The following is a 13280-nucleotide window of genomic DNA, read 5'->3' on the forward strand; positions in this document are numbered from 1 at the left end:
AAACAATATAGACTTCTCTTCAAGTTATTCAAAATGGAACTGCCGCTAGTTCTTTTGCCGATGAAGTTACTAAATGGCAAAAATGTTTACAAACTATTGAAGCTGTGTTACGAGTATGGTTAGATGTGCAAGATAAATGGATAGAATTAGAAGAGGTTAAGTAACTGTAATATACCACAATTAATTGTACTCAATCATAGTTCCCTTACTGATATGTTGATAGACTTATCTATAATTGCTAAGGCAATCTTTTGGATGTTTAATAGATTTTTACAAACTCTGATGTTAAGTTCTCATTGGCGCATGACTGCAGTTTGTTCTTGGCAGTTAATCGAGATTTCAGATTGTTGATGAGAGCAACGGAGAAAAATCCAAATGTTTTACAATCATGTTCTAGAAAAGGTAATTGCCTTACGATTCGTATAACTTGTGTATATTTAAATTTCTCTGTTTTGTTAAGATTAAATCTGAAAATAAAATTAACAGGAATACTGGTAACTCTTGAGAAAATGAATAAAGTTTTGGAGCAAAATCGCAGATCACTAATGCAGTTTATCATCAAAAGAAGAAGCAAATATCCTCGATTTTATTTCTTATCCGCTGAAGATGTGACACATATAATTTGTAGCGGTAAAGGAAGGATTTTTGTAGTGTATTTATAAATAGTAGCTAATGGAAATTTGCATCATTTTAAATTGGGTGCTTTTTAAAGTACCATTATACATTTTCACCCCTTTGGTGTTTATCTTCTTAGGAAATAATGCCAAAAGAATCAATGAATATTTGTACAAACTATTTCCTAATATCGATTGCTTGGTGTTCGAGGAAGCAGTTAGTGAAGGACAGTTTTATTCAGTTATTACTTCTATTATTAGCAGTATGGGTGAACGTCTAGCATTAGATGAGGTATGCTCTTCGAAATATTGACTTTTAATTGATTTTGTAGTTAAAAAGTTTGCCGGATCATATTTTTTGTAAGATAAAACTTAGAAAAAAATTTAATTTTTAGCCAACAGTATGTACTGGATCAGCGGAAACTTGGTTGCAATTATTAACCGACTTGATAACAAAAACACTAAAAATTCAGCTACAAAACGCTTTGCAAGTTTCTACGGAAAGACCTTCCATAGGTACTGACCGCGAGCAATTCAATCAAAATGACAATGTAGATAATAGCAACATTCCTAAATCATGGACCATTGAACAAATTTCAGAAATTGCACTATTAGCAACACAGGTAACACCTTAATTTTAAACTTCATTGTAAAGAGAATTTGCTTAATTTCAAAGTTGTAAAATGCCTCGTTCTTTGATACGAAAATATATCAAAGAACAAGGCATTTACAACCGTATATAATTAGCATGTTTCATAAATTGTTAATTACACCGGCTACAGAGATAAAATGTATGCGGACATTATTATAGGAAGACAAAATATTAACAATTCCTTAATTTTGCACTACTTTAATAATTATACTGTCATATGATTTTAGGTCGAATTGACGGCTATGATCGAGCAAAGTCTTCATGATATTGGTCAAAATAATCCTAATGCTTTGCAAGAAAGCTTAGAGGCTATAACAGCTAGCATTAATGCAGCAATTAAAATGCTTCATGGGTCAGAAAATGACCCATTTGAAATGGATGAAGCTGTCAAATCGGCAAGATTTACGCGGCGGTTGTATCGGCCACCACCTGACGATGGCGTTCATGATGCTCAAACATTCAATAATATGCAGTATAACTACAGAAGAGCATCGCAAACAATGTCTTATATGTCTCATCCTACCAGAGGTAAGCTGCAATGTACAATCGCTATTCGTGAATATCTTTTATATATTTTAAAAGTAGATACCGTAATTAAAGCCTTTACTCAATGTCTAATATTATGATCCATATGTCTATTCCTATAACTGCTATTGATAATCATAACAATATATGATCTTTCCATACAAATTTCTAGTGCATTCAACTGATTATGGCCTTAGTATTGATGAAAATCTTGACGACGGTAAAATATTGTTATTACCAAGTCAAATTCAAAAAATTAGTAATCTGATCTTAATACTATGCTATCAGCGAGATGTCGTGCAGAATTTAATAACTGCAGTTAATAAGATGGAAAGAAAACATAAGGCTATGAACTTGTTTGAATGGTTAATGCAAATGAAATACTACTGGTTTGATCAAGATCAAGAATGTGTGATTAAATCACTGGATGCAAAATTTGAGTACGGTTTTGAATATCAGGGGAGTTATACTCGCTGTGTTGTTAGTCCATTGACAGAACGTTGTTTCGTATGCTTAAATCAAGCCATTCACTATCACCTTGGTGGACTTTGTCTAGGTCCTGCTGGTTGTGGTAAAAAGGAGACAATTAGCCAATTAACTATTATGCTTGGTAAACCATTTTATAACTTCAATTGCACCTATGCAATTAATCATAACTTGATGGTAGATATATTTAAAGGCATGGCAGGTACTGGTGCTTGGATATGTCTAAATAATATCGATAATTTAGATGTACACATTCTATCCTTAGCATCTCAGCTTTTGTCAGCTATTTTTTATGCTTTGAAAACAAGAGAAGAATTTATCACGATTGAGAACGAGACAATCCACTTAGTTCCAACAGCAGCTTGCTTATCAATTTTAGTCGATAATCCTAAGGCTAACTATAATAAATTGTCTTTACGCACTGGCTACTTCCCCAGCTCAACATCGTCAACAGCGGCGCTACCTAAGTGCTTATTGGACCTCTTTAGGCCTGTAACTTTGGTTAATCCGGATATTAAACAAATTACGGAAGTTTTATTGACTACGCATGGTTTCAATTATGCACCGCAGTTAACAAAGCAGTTGTTAGCTTTCAAAAACTTGACTGAGGATTTCCTTCATATGCCTGCAATGATTAAAGATACCGCTACATATGAAATTTCGAAACCTTTGTGCACTTGGAACCTCTATACAATTAAGTCAATTATAGCTGACGCAGGAATTCAATTGGATAATATATTATCATCATTATTACAAACAAAACAAAGCGAAGCTATATCAATTAGTAGTAAGTATTGTAACTAGCACTATTTCAGCTATCAGCACCAGGAAACTAAAAAGGCGTTAATTTATATTTAATAAATTTATATACCTTCGAGGCTAGTTGCAAGAGCTACATTAATAAAACTAAGCCATACTTTGAGTAGACTTACTGATAATATAATCTATATTTTTCATAATCGTAGGTCGAGTAAGTGATGAAATTGAAAGCGCAAAGTCTATTAATTTAATTGGTACGATGACAGAAGATGAACAGCGAAAAGCTGAAGAGGAAGCACTTGTAATTGCCATTAGAAATAACTTTGTGCCCCGTTTAGTAGAGAAAGATGGTAGCCTGTTCGCGATGATACTTACAGATATCTTTCCTGCAGTAGATGTTCCAATCATTGTCGATAGTAAAGTACCAACAACAACACGAAATTTATCAACAGTTCTTTCAACTCGCAGTCGTAGCATGCCTCTTGTGGTACAAGCTGAAGATCTCCATGATAATGTCATCAGAACTACTAATCAATCTTTAATTTTAGACGAAATTTCGGAAGCTATAGCAGTTTCTCTTTCTAAAAAATACCTTCAACCCGGTCCTATTTTCACTTCACGTGTATTACAATTAGCCCAGTTAGTTTCAATTCATCGATATATCTTATTGGTTGGGCCATCTGGTTGTGGTAAATCGAAAAGTATCCAAACATTATCAGGTGCCTATTCTGAAATGGGTAGAACAGTTAATTTACAACCCATCAATGTACGCTCAATAGCAAGGACGGCTTTTTTCGGACAATTCGATAGTATTACTGAAGCATGGAAAGATGGCGTGTTTCCATTAGTACTTCGTAAACATATGCATTCAACTGATCCTAATAGATCGTTGCAATCAAAGAAAGCGCCCATGCAGTGGTTGCAAATGGATGGTGAAGTAGATACAGTTGAAATAGAAAATTTGACATCGGTCTTTTCAAGTGATGCAACTCTTGTCCTAGCAAACAATGAAAGAGTTAAAATGCCAGATTCGATGCGTGTATTTTGGGAAATGGAACATCTACTGCATTTAAGTCCGGCTACAATGGCTTCAGTAGGTGTTTTATGTATGTCAGAAGATGATGTTACTTGGGAACTACTTATTGAAAACTGGCTATTGCAACGACCAGCAGCTATTCGTGGTTTACTTGAACAACTTTGTAACAAGTACATTAAATCAACGTTAAATTACATTAAAACTGGTTTCGATGAAGCTGAAAGCTTACCACAAGTACCATTAAAATATGTTGTGCCTATGAAGGATGCTAACATGATTGACACATTATGCTCATTAATGGAAATATTAACTGGTGATTCAGTTGATTTGAATGCAATTGCATATGAACATTATTTCAACTTTTCGTGTATCTGGGCCTTTGGTGGAACATTAATTGAAATTCATCGAGAATGCTTTAATCGATTTTGGAGAAATAAGTGGGATATTAAATTGCCACCTGAAGGTGAAGTGTGGGACTATTATGTGAGTAATGATACTGATGCATTCGAATTCTTAAGTTGGTACGAAACAGTTCCACAGTACGTCAAGCCTGTCAATAGAGGAATTCCATCAGACGCTTTCGTACCCACTGTTGATACCGAACGATTAAATTTCTTAATAGCAACATTATGCGATGCCGGTAAATCGGTTCTTTTAGTTGGTGAAGCAGGTTGTGGTAAAACTGCCTTAGTGAAGGAAAGATTAAGATCAGATAGCGGTAATATGGCTGAAGTATTAACCTTAACTGTACACTGTAATAAGTTTACGACATCTGAGGTCTTATGGAAGCAATTAGACAGTTGTCTCGAATGGAAATCGGGTAAAATATACGTACCTAAAAGAAATAAGAGTCTGCTATGCTTAGTTGATGATCTTAATACGTCGAAAACTGATAATATTAGAAGTCAATCTGCCTGTGAACTATTACGGCAACATATTGATTATGGTGGTATTTGTGACCCTGTAACACTCGACTGGCGCATAATTAATAATGTTACCTATATTGTGACTTATAATCCCGATGCTATAAGCACTAAACCAAAGCTAACACCGCGACTATTGCGCCATTTTGCTACTATCTATTATCCGCATCCAAAATCAGAAGAATTGCACACGATTTATTCTGGTTTACTTTATGCTCACTTTTTAAGTAATCTGCAAAACTCAACACAACAGTCTTACGCTATCAATGACAGCCAATTAAATAGGCAACAAGAAACTGACCAAATTTTACGTTCGATATTATCATCTATCGTTAATGTTACAATAGAAGTACAGAATAAAATGCGAACAATGTTTCTACGAACTTCAAGCCGTTGTCATTATTTATTTACTATGAGAGATCTAACTTTAATCTTCAGAAATTTATGCCTTTCGTTAGGCCCCGGCTGTCCGTCTCGTGACTTACTGCTATTGTGGAAACATGAATGTTATTGGATTTATGCTCATCGATTAGTTTCTGAGGTAGACGAAGAAAGATACAACCAAGCTTTTATTACAGCAGCACGTAAAGAGTTCTCTAAGGAAGATCAACTTAATCTTGCCTTATCTCCAATTCCTGTATTTACTAACTTAGTGGAGCGTGATGATGTATCCATAGTAACAGTAGCTACTCGATTATCGTCTGATCAAAGTGGTGGCAGCAATAGCGGTAATAATAATGAGGAAAGTAATTGGGGCGATTTCTATCATCCATGTAATGATATCCCTGGTATTAGAGCATTACTCCGGCATGGCTTAGATGAATACAACAAAAACAACCCAAGAATTGATCTTACATTTTATGATGGTGTTGTTACCCAGGTTTGTCGCTTAGTTAGAATCTTACAGTCACCACACGAATGTGGCCATGCTCTCATGGTTGGGGCAGGATGTTCAGGTATTGCATCACTTGTAGCACGACTTGCAGCATATTTGTGCACATTTATAGTTTATCAAATCAATCCATCTTGCATGTTAATGGGCGGAAAATACGATGTAGCTACCTTCAAGGATGATTTGGTAGAAGCTTATACAAATGCAGGCGTAAAAGGAGAGAAAATTATGCTATTATTAATGGAATCAGAGTTATTAAGCAATGATTTCTTAGTCTATATTAGTGAATATCTAGTCTCTGGTTCTATTACTCATTTATTTACAATAGAACAATATACTAGCATTATTAATGCAATTCGTACCGAAGTTACCCAGGCTGGATTGCATTATTCGCCTGATGTTGCTTGGCAATTTTTTCTGCAAAAAATTCGACGTAATTTACATGTTGTCATCATTATTCCATCGATTGGTTCTCGTTTAAGGACAATATGTAATGAATTCCCTTCCTTAATCAATAATATTGCATTTATGTGGTATGGGCATTGGTCACGTGAGAAGTTAGTATGCAATGCGATGCATCATTTAAAAAATATTAAACAGTTGACTACCAAAGATCAAGAAAATTTAGCTCACCTAATGGCATCGATGCATCTATCAATTCGTCATCATGATGATAGTGTTTATGATGGCGGTACATATGGTCATATTACAAATTATACTTTCGAAAAGTTTGTTGAACGATTCTGTGACATGACCGCTAAACGATTCTCTGATATTTCGAAGGAAAAGTCTAAAATTGAGGCTGCATTAGATAAGATTACTACGGTATCGAAATTGGCTGCTGAGCTGAAATTGCAACTTGATCATGAACTGGTGGTTCTGGAAGAAAGGAAAGATGGCGCTAGTAAACTTTTATTTCAGATTGGTCAAGATACCGCTATATCTGAAGAACAAGCTAAATTAGTACAAAAGCAACACAATAAAATCCAGCAATTGAAAAAGAATTTACCCGAATATCAGGTAGCATTTGAGAAAGCTGAGTTTAAAGCCAGGGCTATTGTGACTGAAACAAAAAAACTACTTAACGACGTTGATACAACGAGTTTAAGTGAGTTAAGAGCACTACAAAAACCTGAACCAGAAGTAGAGGATTTATTGGCAGCCGTAATAATGATTGTCAAAACTCCAGCATCAGACTTGACGTGGAGTAAAGGTGCTAAGCGATTAATGGCTAATCTTGATCGATTTTTAGGTGAGTTGTCCACGTTTAATGAAAGTGAATTACCAGAGAGTACTCTTGCCTTATTGGAACCATACTTAAGAAAACCTTACTTTACGCCCGATCATTATGATAAAATTGGGTTGCCCGCGGCAAGTTCTTTGTGCATGTGGGTTCGTAGTGTTGTGCGCTATCATCGTATGATGCATCATAAAGTTTTACCATTAGAATTGAAAGTGAAAAATACCGCTGCAGCTGTTAATTTAGCAACTGATCGCCTTAATAGCATGGAATCAAAAGTAGCTGTATTTACTGAGAGATTAGCTGGCCTTGGAAAAGGTTTTGAGGAAGCTTCCATAGATAAAATTGAACAATTACAGTATACAACTAGTTTAAGTAAGCAGTTGGAAAAAGCGGAATACTTCCTATCTGTCTTGCATGAACAAAAGATAAATTGGGAACAAGACTTAAGTATTATTAAAGCATGTCAAGAAAATATTGTAGGTGGCATTATTACGGCTACTGCTTCTGCCTGTTATCTTGGACCTTTAGATCCATTATTCCGGCAAGATATGTTAATGGTTCACTGGCCACAATGTTTAAAAGAACGAGGTATACCTTTAGTTATTGACGGAATTGAGTACCATGAAGGTTATATAGTAAGATGGGCTATTGACAAACTAAACTTACAAAATGAGCTCCTTCCAACAATAGATCGTTCAAAATCATACCAAGAATCAAAGAATTTTATTGAGATATCGTCTGATACTGATGATAATGTGAATAGCGTAACTATACCCCATGATTTACAAATCGATCCAAAAAATTTACCAGATAGAACAAGTTATACTGAATTTTGTCGATTTCTTGCGTCTTTGCTTGTTGGTGATGAGAAACTTCGTAAATGGCTCACGAAAGGTTTTGGTATGAATAAATTGGCTCTTGGTGCTATTATGGCATCGTCTTGGCAACGAACCCCGCTCTTTATCGATCCACATGGGCAAGCGGAAACTATAATTCGGGATTTGGAGAGCCCAAACGATTTAGTTGTGGTCGATATGGGACTAGCGTAAGTTATCCTTAGTATCGCGTTGAAAGCGTAGATTTGAAATAATTATTAAATATAAACGTAGCTTACATATTTAAACATAAGCCGTAATATATTTTGCTATATTTGCGATATATTTTAGCAATCTTATGTCTCTTCATCACATCGAGAAAGCAATAATTGCTGGGAAATCCGTTTTGTGTACTAATATTGGAGAAACAATCGATTCAATGCTAATGCCATTAATCAATCACCATAGAAATATTGTTACCGATCAATCTGGTAAACTAATTTAATTCGTTTAATACTAATTATAAGTAAGGATTATAGAATTATGCAGTTAAGAGTAATGAAGTAAATTGAGTGTTATTAACCAATAGAGTGGAAACAGTGATATAGCAGAGGAATCAACATACGAATATGTTTACAAAGTTATAATTTATTGGTTGATTAAAATCATGTATGTGATTCATTTTCTATTTATTGATAGGTCAAAGAGTGGTCAAATTCAACAATCGCTACATCTTATGTCATAAAATGTTCAGATTATACTTATCAACCAGCCTAGCCAAGCCTAATTTTAGCACTGAAGTTGCCTCTTTAGTGACTTTGATAAATTATACAACGTCAAGAGAAGGCCTCGAAGAAATACTCATACAAAGAATATTTGAACATATTCAGCCGACCCTTAACAAAGAATGGCGTTTAACATTAAGTGTTGGTGAACAATTAATCGAATTTTTGCACAATCTCAATGAAAAATTGTTTGCGAGATTGATTAACAAGGAAGGCGTACATATATGGGATGAGATAAGCTATATAGCTGATGCTGTTGTTTGTAAGCGAAAAGTTACCCATAATCTTTATAATGCAATGCAACTATCACTTCAAATACGAAGTATTCGAGAAGACATGCATACTTTAGCATCTCAATCGGCATCTATTTTAACTATCATTGATTTATTATCGCATTTACATCATGAGTACCGTTATTCACTGCCTCAGTTGTTAGAGGTATTCGATATTGCATTACCACAACATGAAATTGATGAAAAAGTTATTGTTACAGTTAGTAGTTCGGCGCAAGAATCATCAACTGAAGGTGAAGACAACATAAAAACTTATAAATACTTCAAATTACCTAATATACCAACATTGCCAACACCTGGAGTAAAATACGAGCGATTGGAGAGTAGCTTGATGCGTGAATTTAAAACTTATCTTTCGCAATCTGTTTTTGATAATATTAGTCGCGGTATTTACGAGAATCACCGAATTATACTAGCAACAATGTTGTGTCTGCAATTAGAAAGTGATTATACAGACATAATTAATTCTGAACATATGCAATTCCTATTATATGGTGCAGTGTTGAAGGATAAACCCGTTACTGAAAAGCGCAAGCCTGATTGGTTACCTGATATCAAGTGGGCATCACTTATTGCTTTCTCAGAGTTATCTCCTCAAGCTCGCGATATATTTGAAGATTTCAACGAACATCATGAGTTGTGGTGTAAGTGGTACGAAAGTAGTAATCCAGAAATTATGCCCATTGGTAGTGACAAAATAAGGAATTGTAGAACAGATAAAACGATATCTTCAGAACAGGATTTTATGCGTATACTTTTACTCAGGTGTTTACGTGAAGATCGAGTTGTTAATGGTTTTGCCAGTTATCTACGTGAACATATTAATATTAAACCAACTTTAAATAATGTTCCACCACTTCATGAAATAATTGGAGAATTAAATCCTTATCAGCCAGTTTTAATTCTGATGCCAGCTGTCGATGATATCACACATATGTTTAAGTCTTCAGTGACGATGGCATCAGATTCCGTTGTAAAGCGAATAAAGATGACTAGCAAGGTTGGAAAAGGAATATACCCGTATATAATTTTTCATCATAAGTATAACTAATCATAATATCACTAAATAGACGATTCATATTAATTGATTATATACAAATACAATTTACTTTAACAAATATTAGTACCTGGGAATTCCATGTAGCGTCATGCCATTAAACGAAGAACATGAAGACGAAATTGCAAAATTGATATATCGTGAGCAAAATTGGCTCATTATTGAAGATATTCATATGGCAAAAACTAGCTGGTTGCGAAATTTAACAAAGATTCTCGCTAAGAGGCAGAATGCAAAAGGTAGGTTAAAAACATCCAATTTTTTATAAAGAATAACGCGCGATAATTACTATTTAAAATGAAAATAAAAGTACCGCCAAAGAATAGTTGGGAGTACAGTTTTAATGAATTTTAGTATAATTGATCCAAGTTATGTTATCGTCAACAATATTTATCACATTTTTTTTACAGATGGCAATTTTAGACTCTTTATGACTACTCAACCAAGTCAATCGCTTCCTATTTCCTTGCTTCGCTCTTGTTATAAATTGGCATGGGATGTTGTTATCACAGATGAGAAACAAAATGATGATAACATAAATTACGAGTTGATTGACGAAGATCTCAGAGATTCTATTATAGCTTCACTTAAATCTGTAGTAACTATGAAAAGCGTAGCAAATAAACAACATCCACAAGTCATGTATAGACTGATTTATGGAATGTGCCTTATACATAGTTTGCTGATATCGAGACAATTATTTGGCACAAGAGCTATGAATTATTGGTATCCTTTTACTAAAGTCCACTTACGAATGGCGATTGAACTAGCTCTTCTGGAAGCCAATGATATCGAAAGTTCGCTAGATGAAATAGCCAGACTGATAAAAGAAGCTGTTTATGGAGAATACATTTGCGATTTGACAGATCGTCGATATCTGCGAACGCTAATCTATAAGATATTGCCTGCTACAGTAACTCAAGATAACTATGTTGTTCTTGGACGCGTTCAGTTTCAGCTACCACCTCATAACATGCATATTAATGAGTACCTAAATTGGTTTAAGAAAGAAGGTAACGTTGGTGGCACAACTCATGCGTTATCACTTGATAAGTTTGTCTTGGAAGAATACGATAAAGCCAGGTAGTTATTTGACATTAATGCATAAAAGAGCAAATTTAGAAATGTATTCGTAATGCAGTGTTTTAATTTATCATTTTTTTGCAGGCAACTTACCTTTATTGATGAATTGGACAAAATATACAAACAATTTGCTTTATCACAAAATACGATATGGAAAAAAGAAATAAATCTATTTGGAGAAGACATTGACCTAGAACACATCCAACAAGCAATCGATTTAGCTAATGAACAGTTGCCGACATTATTACCAATAGATAATACCACCAATACCAGACCATCATCGAGGTATTCTGATTCTATGCGAAGTAGCTCGAATGTTGTATCTAGGGCGACATCCGCTAGATCATCTCGAAATGGAAATGCTGTATCAGTATTCGATACCGTTGATTATGCACTGCACCAGGTACATTCTATAAAATTGTTTTACTACATAGCGTTGTTTCTAAAGTATTACTTATGACAGCTATCATTATTTAAATTTTGACAACCATTGTTTTTCCTGGTCAATTTAGGAATGTATTGAATTTAACGCCCTACTACGTGATGTTAAACGTTCATTAAATATTATTGAGAAGCAATTGGTTGGCGGCAAATTTTCGATTCCCGATAGTTCTATTAAAGTTATCAACTCCTTGCAAAATGGTTCAGTCCCAGATTTATGGATTCACTCAAACTATATTCCTACCACTCACACTTTGCGATCTTGGCTTACAGGTATTAAAAAGAAATGTGAATGTTATGCTTAGTAATGAAATATTTATATTATCCACTATTGTGTAATAATAATAGCAATTCTTGCCGTTGCATACAGATCTTACAGCAAGGCACAAACAGTTGCTTAAATTGATCAATGAGGGCATCATTCAAAAATCCAGACAAGACGTAGCTGTTTATGCAGCTGAACGCTTACGTTCAATTTGGATCGGCGGTTTATTTAACCCCAAAGCTCTTACTACGGCATTGATGCATGAAAAAGCCATACAGGAAAATCTTTTATTTGACGACGTAAGACAATCTGAAATATACGTTGCGGAAAATCTCAATATTACAGCATGAATATACATCAGTGTATATTATGACGACTATGGCTCACGTTTTATTTTATTTTTAATAGATCACCATTGTATGTGAGGTTCATAATTCGAATAATCTTCCTGCGCCTGAGTTGATACCAGAAGGTGGATTATTCTTAACTAATTTATGGCTTGAGGGAGCTCGGTGGAACTTCGAAACTGGATTATTAGATGATGCAGTGTAAGTACGCGTATAAATCCATAAACTAAACTATTATTCAAAGTGCCAATATAGAGGTATGCATCATTAGTAAACAACGATTATTTTATACCATTTAATAGGAGTCCGTTATTTAAAATGCCTCCTATTTGGATCACGCTTGAACGCAAGAGTGACAAAAGTAATCAGGATGAATCGACGGATATGTTATACGAATGCCCAGTGTATATTAATCAGGTCAGTTAGGGGACATAATAATGTAACTAGGACATTTCCATAGCAGGTAGTAATTATTCTTTTACTTATTACTTGTTGCAGGCTCATTCGAGCTATCTGTGGAGCCTTCCATTACGATGTACCGCACCATCATCACAGTGGATTTTAGCTGGAGTATCGATGATATTGGATTCGGGTTATTTTAAGTATATAATGCATAAAGCAGCACGAGAAAATAGACAATAACTGGAATCCGATCCAACTCTATAATGTCATACATTAATTGATGATACGTATGTGCACGATCAAATTTTTACTTTCACTTAAAAAAATATTTTAAGCCCTCGTACCGTGCGTGTTACGCTAAAATTTATCCTAATTTATATCTGTATTTTTAAATCCACCCTCGTTGAATTTACGTTGAAGACGAAATTATATTGTAATAAAAATAAAAATAATTATGAATACTACATATTCTACGCGTATGTGCAAAATGAAATTATTCTTAATGCTGTAAAGTTTCTAACAAATTGACTTTTCTACAACATTGCTTATTTTTGAACTATTTTTGTCTTTTGATAAAAATCATGACTGGACCGACATGTTGGAAGACTATCTTCGTTGGGTAAATGTTCTTTATTTGCTAATTGATTTTAATGTCTATAATA

At 34.5% G+C, this 13280-nt stretch overlaps 2 protein-coding genes across 2 annotated transcripts; both read left to right on the plus strand.

The window, feature by feature from the left end:
* Positions 1-1938: 1938 nt before the first annotated feature.
* On the plus strand, positions 1939-3871 carry TRIADDRAFT_18222 (uncharacterized protein; the record flags this gene model as incomplete). The annotated part of the gene is made up of 3 exons (XM_002108068.1): positions 1939-2948; positions 3268-3452; positions 3585-3871. Coding segments are annotated over 3 exons (1482 nt in total), but the record flags the coding sequence as incomplete, so codon positions are not given.
* A 90-nt stretch (positions 3872-3961) lies between these two features.
* Positions 3962-9216, plus strand: TRIADDRAFT_19158 (uncharacterized protein; the record flags this gene model as incomplete). The annotated part of the gene is made up of 6 exons (XM_002108069.1): positions 3962-5222; positions 5289-5647; positions 5738-7746; positions 7951-8175; positions 8297-8436; positions 8654-9216. Coding segments are annotated over 6 exons (4557 nt in total), but the record flags the coding sequence as incomplete, so codon positions are not given.
* Between the last annotated feature and the right edge of the window lie 4064 nt (positions 9217-13280).

The sequence above is a fragment of the Trichoplax adhaerens genome, genomic scaffold, assembly GCF_000150275.1.
Source record: "Trichoplax adhaerens TRIADscaffold_1 genomic scaffold, whole genome shotgun sequence".
Lineage (NCBI taxonomy): Eukaryota > Metazoa > Placozoa > Uniplacotomia > Trichoplacea > Trichoplacidae > Trichoplax > Trichoplax adhaerens.